We start from the raw sequence: 12,185 nt of genomic DNA, 5'->3' as shown, positions 1-12,185 counted from the left end.
GGGGCCTGGCGGCTTCCCCGGGTCACTCAGGACCCGACCTGGCCCAGAAGAGACTGTGGCTTGTCCAGCTTCAGAGCCAGCCCTGGGCACCGAGTCCTTCCCACGCAGCGCCTCTCCAGCCTACCTGAAGTCCTGACAAGGACCGTGTGATCACTCTGGGCCCACCAGGTGGCCAAGAGTGGCTCCCAACTCCTGTCCGCTGGCTAGCAACCTCAGCCCATCTCTGTCATTTATAACCTGAGAGGGATTGGGACACTGGGGGCCGTGGCTCTCCATCCGCAGCACGCTTGACTCACAGCCCCTCGCTGCTGCCCTCCCAGTCCCCTTCCTGCTTTAGAGGGGGACGGTCCCTTGTGTTTCACTCAGGGGTTGGGGTCCCTGGGAAGGAACCTCGTCCCCACCCCCAGGTTGAGCCCCAGGCAAGCACCGGGGCAGGAGGCAGAGCCCATTACTTCTGCGTCTTCTTTCTGCTTTCCTTTTCTTCTGTTACCTCGCCCTTCCCCACAGGGGTGAAACCAGCAATGGGAAACCTGCCAGGACTTAGATGTGGCTCCTGGAGTTGGGGGAGGGGGGCGGTGGTGGGTGGTTGATGTGTTCCTCTCTGCTGTCAGGACCCCACTAGGTGGCCTGCAGATCCTGAAGGCACTGCCCTCCCTTTGCCCTCATGCCCAACACACTCTCCATGGAGGTCCCGGCTTATTGCCCAGCCTTGCGAGTTGGTCTTGGAGGTCCACTGAGCCATGAGATCTGGGCGCTTCATTTATCTTCTGAGCTCTATTGCCCTTTCTTTGGGATTGGAATGAAAACTGACCTTTTCCAGTCTTGCTGACTTTTCCAAATTTGCTGCTATATTAAGTGTAGCACTTTAACAGCATCATCTTTTAGGATTTGAAATAGCTCAACTAGAATTTCATCACCTCCACTAGCTTTGTTCATAGTGATGCTTTCTAAGGCGCACTTGACTTCGCATTCCAGGATATCTGGCTCTGGGTGAGTGATCATACCATCATGGGTCATGAAGATCTTTTTTGTATAGTTCTTCCGTGTATTCTTCACCTCTTAATATCTTCTGCTTCTGTTAGGTCCATGCCATTTCTGTCCTTTATTGTGCCCATCTTTGCATGAAATATTCCCTTGGCATCTCTAGTTTTGTTGAAGAGAGCCCTAGTCTTTCCCATTCTATTGTTTTCCTCTATTTCTTTGCATTGATCACTGAGGAAGGCTTTCTTATCTCTCCTTGCTGTTCTTTGGAACTCTGCATTCAGATGGGTATATCTTTCTTTTTCTCCTTTGCCTTTAGCTTCTCGTTTTCTCAGTTATTTGTAAGTCCTCCACAGATAACCATTTTGCCTTTTTGCATTTCTTTTTCTTGGGGATGGTCTTGATTGCTGCCTCCTGTACAATGTCACAAGCCAGGTTTCAACAGTACAGGAACCGTGAACTTACAGATGTTCAAGCTGGATTTAGAAAAGGCAGAATAACCAGAGATCAAATTGCCAACATCCGCTGGATCATTGAAAAAATAAGAGACTTCCAGAAAAACATCTACTTCTGCTTTATTGACTACGCCAAAACCTTTGATGGTGTAGATCACAACAAACTGTGGAAAATTTTCAAGAGATGGGAATACCAGATCACCTTACCTGCCTCCTGAGAAATCTGTATGCAGGTCAAGAAGCAAAAGTTAGAACTGCACATGAAACAACAAACTGGTTCTGAATTGGGAAAGGAGTACGTCAAGGCTGTATGTTGTCACTCTGCTTATTTAACTTATATGCAGAGTACATCATGCAAAATGCGGGGCTCCATGAAGCACAAACTGGAATCAAGGTTTCCAGGAGAAATATCAATGAACTGAACCTCAGGTACACAGATGATACCACATTTATGGCAGAAAGTAAAGAACCTCTTGATGAAAGTGAAAGAGGAGAGTGAAAAAGTTTGCTTAAAACTCAACATTCAGAAAACTAAGATCATGGCATCTGGTTCCATCACTTCATGGCAGATAGATGGGGAAACAATGGAAACAGAGGCTGACTTTATTTTTGCAGGCTCCAAAATCACTGCAGATGGTGACTGCACCCATGAAATTAAAAGATGCTTGCTCCTTGGAAGAAAAGCTATGACCAAACTAGACAGCATATTAAAAAGCAGAGACATTACTTTGTCAACAAAGGTCCGTCTAGTCAAAGCTATGGTTTTTACAGTAGTCATGTATGGATGTGAGAGTTAGTCTATAAAGAAAGCTAAGGGCCGAAGCATTGATAACTTTTGAACTGTGGTGTTGGAGAAGACTCTTGAGTCTTGAGAGTCCCTTGGACTGCAAGGAGATCCAACCAGTCCATCCTAAAGGAAATCAGTCCTGAATATTCATTGGAAGGACTGATGCTGAAGCTGAAACTCCAGAACTTTGGCCACCTTATTGGAAGAACTGACACACTGGAAAAGACCCTGATGCTGGGAAAGATTGAACACAGGAGGAAAAGGGGATGACAGAGGATGAGATGGTTGGATGGCATCACCAACTTGATGGACATGAGTTTGAGCAAGCTCCAGGAGTTGGAAGGACAGGGAAGCCTGGTGTGCTGCAGTCTGTGGGGTCGCAAAGAGTTGGACACAACTGAGCGACTGAACTGAACTGAACTCCATTGCCCATCTGGCCAAGTGTCTTTGGTCTGGTTTCCTGGAGAGGTGAGTGGAGGCTTCATCATGGCAGTGCAGCCCTCCCCTCCCCTCCCTTCCCCACCCCCAAGTTCACTCCATTCCTGTAGAAGAGAGAAATAGCTCTTGGGGCTAAGCTCCCCTCCAGCTCAAGTGATGTGAAAGTCCGAGGTTCTGGGCAGTAGTCCAGGCCAGGAGAGCAGCTCTGGGGCCGTGGGCAGTCCTCCACCTGCTGCTGGTGACAAGCTCCCCTTTGGAAATTGGCAGCCTCCTGACACGCCTCCTGCTAGTGGCTGTCAGGCACCCCACACCCAGTGTTCCACGACAGGTTTCCTTGGCCCAGACGCCTGAGGCAGAGCAATGAGTGTGCTCATCTAGAGGCTGATTCCAGGCGCCCCGAGCCCACAGGACCTGCATGACTCCTGGCATGATGGCTTCCCACAAGCAAGGGGGGGGCATCACCTATAGACAGCCATTCTGCCCTTCCAGGCAGGCAAGACCGTGCAGGGCACCTAGAGACGCCCACGCCCACCCAGGCTCAGCTCTGCTGGCCCAGCAGTGGACTCCTCCCTGTGCCGGGTGTGGCTGTCTGGTACCCCCATACCCTCAGTGCCCTACCACCCTACCACACAGACAGGTTTCCCACTCCAAGGCTCTTGGTGGTGGCAGGGCTGTGCACCCACAGGCAGTGGAGGGGATGTGGGGGTCTTCTACCAGCTTAGCTCCCACCCAGCCCGGCCCCACCTGACCGCTCCCCCAACCAGAAACCAGACTTCTCCACGTTCAGTTTTATTTAAAGACTCGGAATCACAGGCATCATGGTTTGTCATCAGTTCGTTCCTCCAAAATCACACACATCTGTGTCTAACAGAAACAACGGGTGCGTGTGTGTGACTGTGCAAAGTGCCAAGCATTTCCCAGCCAGAGCCCGCATTCAACGCATGGCTGCCACCCCTGACTCTGCTCCTGTGGGCCTTTGGTGGCCCTGGTTAGCCCCGTGTCTCTGGTCTCGAGACCAAGGTTTGCACTGAGAACAGAGTAGTTATCTATTTAAAGGAAACATGGTGAAACCTCCACAAGGTGGCAAATCTGAACTGCGGTGACCACTGCACGTTTTGACAGTGGAAGCCTTGGGTGTGGTCTCCTCTCTACAGTGACAGGAGGGCCTCATGGCCTGGGGTCCCCCCTCTTGTTCCTTCACTGCCATCCCTGTCAGAACATCTCCAGATGCAGCGGGGCCACTGGAAGGGCTAAAGAGACAGGCTTTTCCTAACTCCCACCAACACTGAGGCCCCTCTAGCCCCAGGAGGACCAAGGCTGTGAACACCAGGCTCCTCAGGCTCACAGGGTGCCTGCAGAAGTTCTGCCCATTTGCTGTCTCCCCAGAGATCTTTTCAACCAAGTCCTACTAGTTTTACAAAAAGGCAGCACCAGATGTATGAAAAATAGGCAGTGTACGACCTGTTAGAGATTTATAAAGTCTAACAGCTTCGCAGTAAAAAGGTGTAAGAAAGAAGCACGGGAGCAGGACCGTGGTAGCAAGGCAAGAAGCACTGTGTACACCTCGCCCGCGGGAGCCGAGCGCTTCCTCAGGGACCTGGCCGACAATGACCTGGGCCAGGGCACCATGCTAAGGGTCCTGGTGGTGGTGCCTGAGGTATAGATGGGGTGAGGAGCAATCCAGACCCAAGTGAAGCCCGGAGCTGCCTTGAGAACGCTCTCCAAATGCGCTGGGCCTGTGCTCCCTGTCAGCCCCATGAGTAGAGGGCAAGAAGGGTCCTGGGAGCAAACCACCCCACAGTGTGTGGGTCCTGCCGCCTGCCTGGAAGGACTGGGGCCTCTGGTGGCTGCTCCCCTGGGGTCCCTGCACCTCTGTCCCTGGGGGGCAGGCACGGCCTCAGAAGCTCTCCACGAAGCTGCCGGGGAAGAGGCCCGTGCGGCCGTTCCTCTGCAGGGTCCCCTTGTACCAGCCATCCTCACGCTTCTTGTGCACGAAGACCACATCCCCCTCCTTCAGCTCGATCTCTGCTTCGCTCTGGGGTGGGTATGAGACCACCACGCGGTACCTGGGGAAACAGACACCGGGGTGAGTGAGCAGCCCACCCGTCTCCAGGGTTCCAGGGCCTCCCACCCGTTTTTGGACCAACGTGCCATAAAATCCACCTGGGTCTCCACTGTGGGAGCTTCTGCCTGCTGAATGCCTGGGCTCTGATCAGGAACAGACACACAGGCCTCAGCAGGTGGCCCCCTCCCCCCGAGGGCTCCCCAGATCTGAGATAGCCCTGCCTGGACAAGGGCACAGGGTGGGTCTGCACTCCACACCTGATCGGAAAGCCTCAAGGAGGCAGCTCTGAGGACCAGCCTTCTAAAGCACCCCCAGGATGAGGGCGGATGGCTGTGACCCGGCCTCCCTGCCATGCAGGCCAGCAGAGCTGCTGGTCCGCACCCCTCCAGCTGGGGGCCACACAGGCATCCCACTGGTTTCCCACTGGCCCTGTGCCCACTGCCCTTCCGGGGGTAATGACCGGGCAGGGGGCTGAGGACTCCATGCACGCCCCACTCTGGGTGATCTGGTGGCCAGAAGAGCACCTGTTCTCACCGGCTGCAAACCGCAGACACCACGGGCTGGGAATGTAGGGTCAGCAAAGTCTACGCAATGGACCCACCGAGCGCTGGGCCTCGCCATGCTCCTCATCTCTCCCCACCCCACCCCCACCCACCAGCCCACCATCCACACCACCCTCCTGGGCTAGCACCACATGGCTCAGACGAGAAGCGCTCTGGGAAGAGGACCTGTGCTTCCATCTGTCCCCACTCCCTTCAGACCTACCTCAGCCCCACGGCTCTACCTCCCAGCTCAGCTCTGCCCACTGGTCTGGCCCACAGGTGACCCGGACAGGGACTTCCTGCTCCTGGGCTCAGTCTGGCTCACACCCCTGCTGTGGGTAGTGGCAGAGAAGGAGTGGTCGAGGCTGGGCTGGGGAGAGCCATTCTCAGCCAGGCCACCCTCTGTTCTCCTGCGAGTCCCACAAACCCCCAGGTGTCCTCCCTGGGCCAGGGTGCAGACTGTGACATGCTTTCTCTCCAGTCACCCCCTGCCCCCATGTTCTCGGAGCTCTGGGCCCTCCCTCCCCTCCCTCTGAGGGCTGCCCACCAAGAGAAAGAGGGGCAGCAGCTCGCGGCACAGTCCTGGTGTCGTGCGTCAGACACACACAGCAAGTCTGCAGAAGGGGCTCAGAAACCACTCAACTGCTGCAGGCGCCATTGCCTGGCATGCGGGGTGGGGGGCATCCTCTGTGTCACATGAGGGGCCCTGGTGAGGACTAGGGGTCCCAGGTAGGGACTGAGGTCATCACAGCAGTGCCTACCAGACCTTGGAAATGATAAAAATATACGCTGGACACCACACCTAAAGGTCTACATGGGCCTGGGGTCCCTGCGGCGTCTGACAGATTCCCACAGACAGCACGTAACAATGTACACATCTGGCAGTTCTAAAAGCCTGACGATTGTCACAACCTCACGGGGACACAGTTGAGGGTCTCGGGGAGACCCCTCCCCCGTGGGGTCCCTCCCCTTCTCCTGCCCCTAGAAGCTGCCAGCATTCCCGAGGAGCATTCGTCCTTCCTCCGACTCAAAGCCAGCACGGCAAGCTGAACTCCTTGTCTGCTGTGAGGACTCCTGTGGTCACACAGGCACGCCTGGGTCTGGATGACCTCTCCACTTTAGGGTCAGCTGCTTGGCCCATCTGCCATCCTATCCTTGGTGTGGGGATTAAGGCAGAGATGTCTTTGGGAGCCATTATTCCACTATCATGACCCACAAGAAATCAAAGCAAGAAATTTCTAAATCCCAACAGAGCTCAACAGCTGACAGGCCAGCGGGAGGTGAGGACATACCAGCTATGTATGTGAACATGAAGGACTGTCAATCAAAGGGGGGAGACCACCCCCCCCCACCATGATCTCACTCACTGTCATGTACGTGATGTCACACGACACTGTCACACACGTCATCTTTTGTGTTGTTATGGTTGTCCTTGCCCTTGGTGTTCACTGGGAGGAGAAGAGGGCAACAGAGGATGAGACAGTGGGATGACATCACTGACTCAATGGACATGAGTTTGAGCAAACACTGGAGACAGAGAAGGACAGAGGAGCCTGGCGTGCTGCAGTCCATGGGGTTGCAAAGAGTCAGACATGACTTAGCAACTGAACAACAAATTTGTTGGTCCTTTCCTGGGTACTAATTCTGCTGCTTTGCAAATATAATAACCCCCAGGCACCATCATCCTCATGTTGTGTGTGGGGACTGGGACTCAAACAGCAAAGGCACTCATTTGGGTGACATAGCTGTTAAGCGGCAGACGGTGGTACACAGGGGGAGGACGGAGAGGGAGCGCAAGCCGGAGCTCAGCCGACCCCAGCAGGACAGCCGGACAAGAGCTTTCCTGACTCCTAAGCAATGTCCAGAAACACAACTCCCTGTGCACTGCCCAGAGGCTGAGGTGCTGCAGACCACCCAAGGCTAGGTTCCTGGAAGGGCAGTACCCTGGCTCCCAAGGCCCCCTCCTGAGAGCCTGGGGGGTGCTCCACATGGTTCCTCCACACACACCTGGGCAGTCTCCCTCAACAGCACCCTCAACCTAAAGGTCCTTCCTCTGAGATCACTGTCAGGAGAAATGGCTTGCACACAGGCGGCACCAGACAGACCAGTGGCAGCACCCCTCATCCACACATTGGGAGTGTGGCCTGAGGCTGGGTGAGCTGCCCCAGCCTGAAGGTTACATTGCTGTCATCATGTCCTTGGCTCCAGCCTGTTGGGGGCCAGGACCTGGTGTCCTGAGGGCTGCGCAGGGCTGCACAGGGCTATGCAGGGCAAGGGCCATGTTAGGCAGTGCTGGTCACTAATGAGCTGTATAGGATGCTGGGCAGGAGGGCATCCAGGTCCCCAGGGATGACACCCAGATTAGCCGGGACTGTCAGCGAATGGGAGGAATTCCCTGAATTTTCTAGTTACTCAGAGACTCCTGAGATTTTTCACAGCAGGGTCTTTTAAGCCCCGCATGGAGTCTGGAGGTTGAGAGAGCTGAGAAGAAAAGAACTAGGAGGAGATGTGAGGGCAGCTTCAGGACCTCCAGGGCCTATCACCCTGACTGGAGATGCTCTAGGAGCCCAGCTGTGGGCCTTGGAGAAGGCCAAACCCCTGCAGAGACCATAGCAGCTGGGCTGGTCTCGGGTAAGAAGGAAGGCTCTGATGTGGGAGAGCGGCCCCAAGGTGGAGGGAAGTGGAGGAAGAAAGGCAGGTGTGTGGTGTGTGAGGTTGTGGGTGGCATGTATGTGTGTGTGTGGTGTCTGTGTTGTGTCTGGTGTACATGGTGTGTGTGGTGTCTGTAGATTTCCATGGTGTGTGTGTGGTGTCTGTATTGTGTCTGATGTACATGGTGTGTCTGTGTTGTATCTGGTGTACATGGTATGTGCGTGGTGTCTGTATTGTGTCTGATTTCCATGGTGTGTGTGTGGTGTCTGTATTTGTCTGATGTACATGGTGTCTATGGCGTACATGGTGTGTGAGGTGTGTCTCAGGCCACACGGAAGAGCTGGCATTGGTCAGTGTGGCCGATGGATTCTGGGAAGGATTGGTCAGTGGGAAGGATTCTGACCAGGACTATGTTCTCAGGAGATGCCCCTCCTTTTACCATTCACGCAGCTCTCGGAAGAGGAGGTGCTCAGAAAGGAAAGTACTTCCTCCCTGCAGGCTCCCGGCCTGTCTGAAGCTCTCTAAGGACTGATGAGTCACATGGGCCTGCTCACCAAGAGGACGCTGACCTGTGGCCCTTCCACCTGATGCCTTGGTGAACTCAGTTTCCTAATCTAGAAACTCTGTGCTGAACTCTGTGAAATCGCTGGCTTTGGTGAAAAGCAGACGAATACTGGCCATGTCATATGGTTTAACCCTGAGCCAATCTCGGGTGAGGGCGCCAGGCTTCCAGGAGAGTTGCCTGGGGTGGGATCACTCCAGGTTCCTGCGGGGCTGGGGGCGCAGCTCATCTCTTTGGGTTCTGAACACCTCAGTTCCACCAGATTCTCCTTGTAAATCCAAACTCGGGTTGCACATGGACTCAGAATGTGAGACCTGCTCCTGTTTTATCCGAGTCTCTGGGACAGTGAGGGACACCAGGCAGGTTCACTCCCCAGGAATCCCATCATCCCTTTCCCCAGAGTGGCTCCAGACCTCAGAGACCATTGCACCCAGGCCCGGAAGCACAGAGCTCCTCCCGTTACCTCTCTCTGGGAAGTGGCTTGGGCTCAGGGCGGACAGCGATTGTGGAGAACGCGGCCGGTCGGGTGGGTGACGGGAAGCTCAGATCCAAGGAGCCCGCCTTCCTGTGCAGTGGCTCCATCCCCAAGGCGCCCTGCATCTCGCCTTCGATGGGACAGGACCCAGCCCTGCTGTGGATGGACAGCAAGGACACTTCGGGCCCCACCGCGCCCTGGAGCGAGGCATCCACTGCCTGGGGGTCATGGGTGGGAGAGGTGGATGGTGGGGAGCGCGACTTCCTCCTGGTGGACGCACCGGCCAGCAGCTTCAGCAGCCCACTCTTCCTGTCTTTCTAGAGACACACAAAACGAAGTTGGGTAAGTGCTTCTAGCAAGTGGTGTGGCCCTGTAAGGAGACTCTGGTCTGGTCAAGTAAAGCTGCCTAGAGGAGGGCAGTGAAGATGGAAAGCTCTCCCATCTCCCTTTCTTTCCTGAGATGTGGAAGACACACCAGCACAGACCTAGACCTGGAAGTGCCAACCCGACAACCCCCGCCTCGGGGCCACCCCCTCCAGGCTCCTGCTCTCAGGAACCCTGACCTCAGGACCCCCCATCTCAGGACCACATCCCAGCCTGGAAACATCACCAGCAGAGGGCACCATGGGTCTCCTACAGTGGGAGGGGGTGGTTATTCCACATTAGTACCGACTATCCCGCACACCTTCAGTTGGAGGCCCTGACAGCACTGTTTGTGGTTGTACCACACGGGGAGCCGAGTTCCACATGTGTCACGTGTGTGCATGTATGAGTGAGGGTGTGTGGAGGAGGAAGATGTGTACACGCAGAGGTGTTTCCATGGAAATGTGCTGGCCTTGGTGTCCAGTTTGGCAGCTCTCCTGGAACTGACTGTTCTGACATTGGATGAGGACTAGCTAGCTGGCAAGGGGTGTGGTGTGAAACAGGTGGCATTCTGAGTCTGACACGGAGCCCCGGGTCGGCGATGGCCACCACAGCGTCTGATTGGGTCATGGGGCTGGTTGGACCCCACAGTGGCCCGATGGGGACTCTTTTTTCCACCCCAGCTGTTGGGGAGTCAGCAGTGCTGAAATCGCCATAAAGCACACTTAGCAGGGATGTGTGCCTCAAGGTAAGTCAATAACACTTTAGTAGGAACAAATCCGAAGTTTTTCTCTACTCCCAGCACTGGTACTGATAGAAAGGATTGGAGCTGATGTCCTGAATGCACACCACGGCTGGCATGGGCAAGCCCCAGCCTGGAGGGGAGCAGAGATGGGGGCAACGTGGCACAGGGCAGCCTTGATTAGCATCCACCAAGAGATGAGCGTGGGACACATTCAGGAGAGCTTTGGTCAGTTAGCCACCAGGGGGAGCCATGCAGCTGGCTCGGAGGCGTTGCCACCCTCCAAGTAGCCAGGTTCCTGAGGCCCTTCCAGCAGAGGAAGGGACTGCCAGGATGACAGCCTCCTAACTGAGACCAGCAGGGGGAGGGCACCGGCTCAAGTGCACAGAGGGTCCTTGGCGCTCACTTGGGGGCTCTGGAAAGGGAGCCAGGCTGGCAACAGATCCCCAAACTCTGTGGGGTCTCTGGCAAAAACCCACCAGCTATCAAGTGGTCAAGTGGGATCTGGAGATGAAAACTCTAAAAGTAATCTAACAGTATATGTGTGTGCCTGTGTGAATATGCGAGCCTCTGCGTGAATGTCTGTGCCTATGTGTGAATGTGTGTGCTTATGTGTGACTGTGTCAGCATGCATACGTATGTATGTGTATGCAGGTGTATGGGCATACGTGTGTGTATGTGCGCATGTGTACGCATGTGTGTCTGTGTGCATGTGTGTGCAAGCACACACAGGTGAATAAAATTAAGATCCACATGATGGGTCCCCAGGCCTGCCAGTGGCCCCGTGGTGCCATCCATGACAGAAGGAGGGGCATCACTGGCTCAGCCTGTATCCCAAGGGGCTGAGGGCTGACTGCCCTTCCTGCTGCTCTGCTGGGCCAGCCAGGTTCTCAGAGCACAGGGACTGAATTCTGGACACTCACCAACAAACCCTGCTGGGGATGCTGGACCACGTGGGCACCAGGGCAGGGACAGGGGTTCCAGGCATGAGCTGGGTTATTGGTGGCATCATAGCCAGAGAGTCCTGCTGGGTGAGTTAGCCAGGACGTGCATGCCCAGTGGGGAGGGGCCTGCATGAGACCTGCCAGCCACCAGGGGGAGGGGCTCTCGAGCCCCGGTGAGGTCTGGCTGTGCCCATTGCTAGGTCTCACCCAGCTCAGAGCTCTGGCTGCTGCTTCATATAAAATCAAGGCGAAAAAAATAAAATAAAATAAAATCAAGGCGAAGGAGACACAGTTAGGACAGGCCCAGGGCAAGCAGGCAAGGCCTCTTGGGAGGTTTCTTGGCAAAGCCACAGCCTTCCCAGGAGAGTAGGTCGCCAGGCCTACCACCAGGGCTGCCAGCCCTGTGTTGGGCTCCCACCACCTGCACCTGCCAACTGGGTGACAAGGACCACCGTAGGAATAGGGGCTCAATGGGCACAGCAGCCATGCCAGGCACAGCAGACAAAGGAACAGGCGAAGCCAGGCTGTCAAGGTCCATACCTAGGTCAGCACATCCGAGAAGAGCCCAGGGGGACATTATAAAGACAAACACTTATGCACTCACATACACACACACACACACACACACACAACCTGAGATAAAGTCGTAGCCTACTAGCAAAGAATCACCTGGAAACCAGTATTATAACAGAGATATACATTCATTACAGGAGAACCGTAAAACATATTAAAAATAATAAAATGATAGCTTCTGTCCCTAGAGGGTTTGTTCCTTAGAACGTTAATGCAAAAGGAAATGGCCAAAGGAAAAAGAAATTTAAAGCTTAAATGAAGAACTACTGCCAATTAAGTCAGTTAAAATTATGGAAAATTATCTCTGAAATTAAAAGAAGTCAAAGAGAACAGAATTTGATTTATAAAATGTGACATTAATTTTTTTAGGGAGTCAATTCATTTAATTAAACGAAGTAAACCTGAGTGCCACGTCTTCCTCATTAATCCACGGGGTTAGATGGCCCCACCTCTCTCACACAGATGTACCCTGTGTCCTGGCTTCTGTTCACAGGACATTTAAAGCTGCTGGTGGGCACACGCTGGATGCTGGGCAGGTGTGGTGGGCAGCACTGACATGGACATGGTTTGGTCTGCAAGGCTTAGCCCCGATCCCCTAGGAAAACC

The 12,185-nt window shown here is 54.5% G+C and overlaps 1 protein-coding gene across 1 annotated transcript in view; it reads right to left on the bottom strand.

The window, feature by feature from the left end:
* Positions 1–3,434: 3,434 nt before the first annotated feature.
* SH3RF3 (SH3 domain containing ring finger 3) overlaps positions 3,435–12,185 on the bottom strand; it is a 159,400-nt gene continuing 150,649 nt past the window's right edge. Inside the window, exons 9-10 of the mRNA XM_069583212.1 lie at positions 8,946–9,274; positions 3,435–4,727 (exon numbers count right to left, since the gene is read on the bottom strand). Coding sequence (XP_069439313.1) covers positions 4,559–4,727; positions 8,946–9,274 — 498 coding nt within the window. The 3' untranslated portion in view covers positions 3,435–4,558. The remainder of the gene's footprint in view (positions 4,728–8,945; positions 9,275–12,185) is intronic.

Source organism: Ovis canadensis, chromosome 3 (assembly GCF_042477335.2).
Source record: "Ovis canadensis isolate MfBH-ARS-UI-01 breed Bighorn chromosome 3, ARS-UI_OviCan_v2, whole genome shotgun sequence".
NCBI classification, from domain to species: Eukaryota; Metazoa; Chordata; class Mammalia; order Artiodactyla; family Bovidae; genus Ovis; species Ovis canadensis.
Note: the sequence above shows the minus strand (reverse complement) of the source record. Positions and strands in the feature narration are given on the sequence as shown.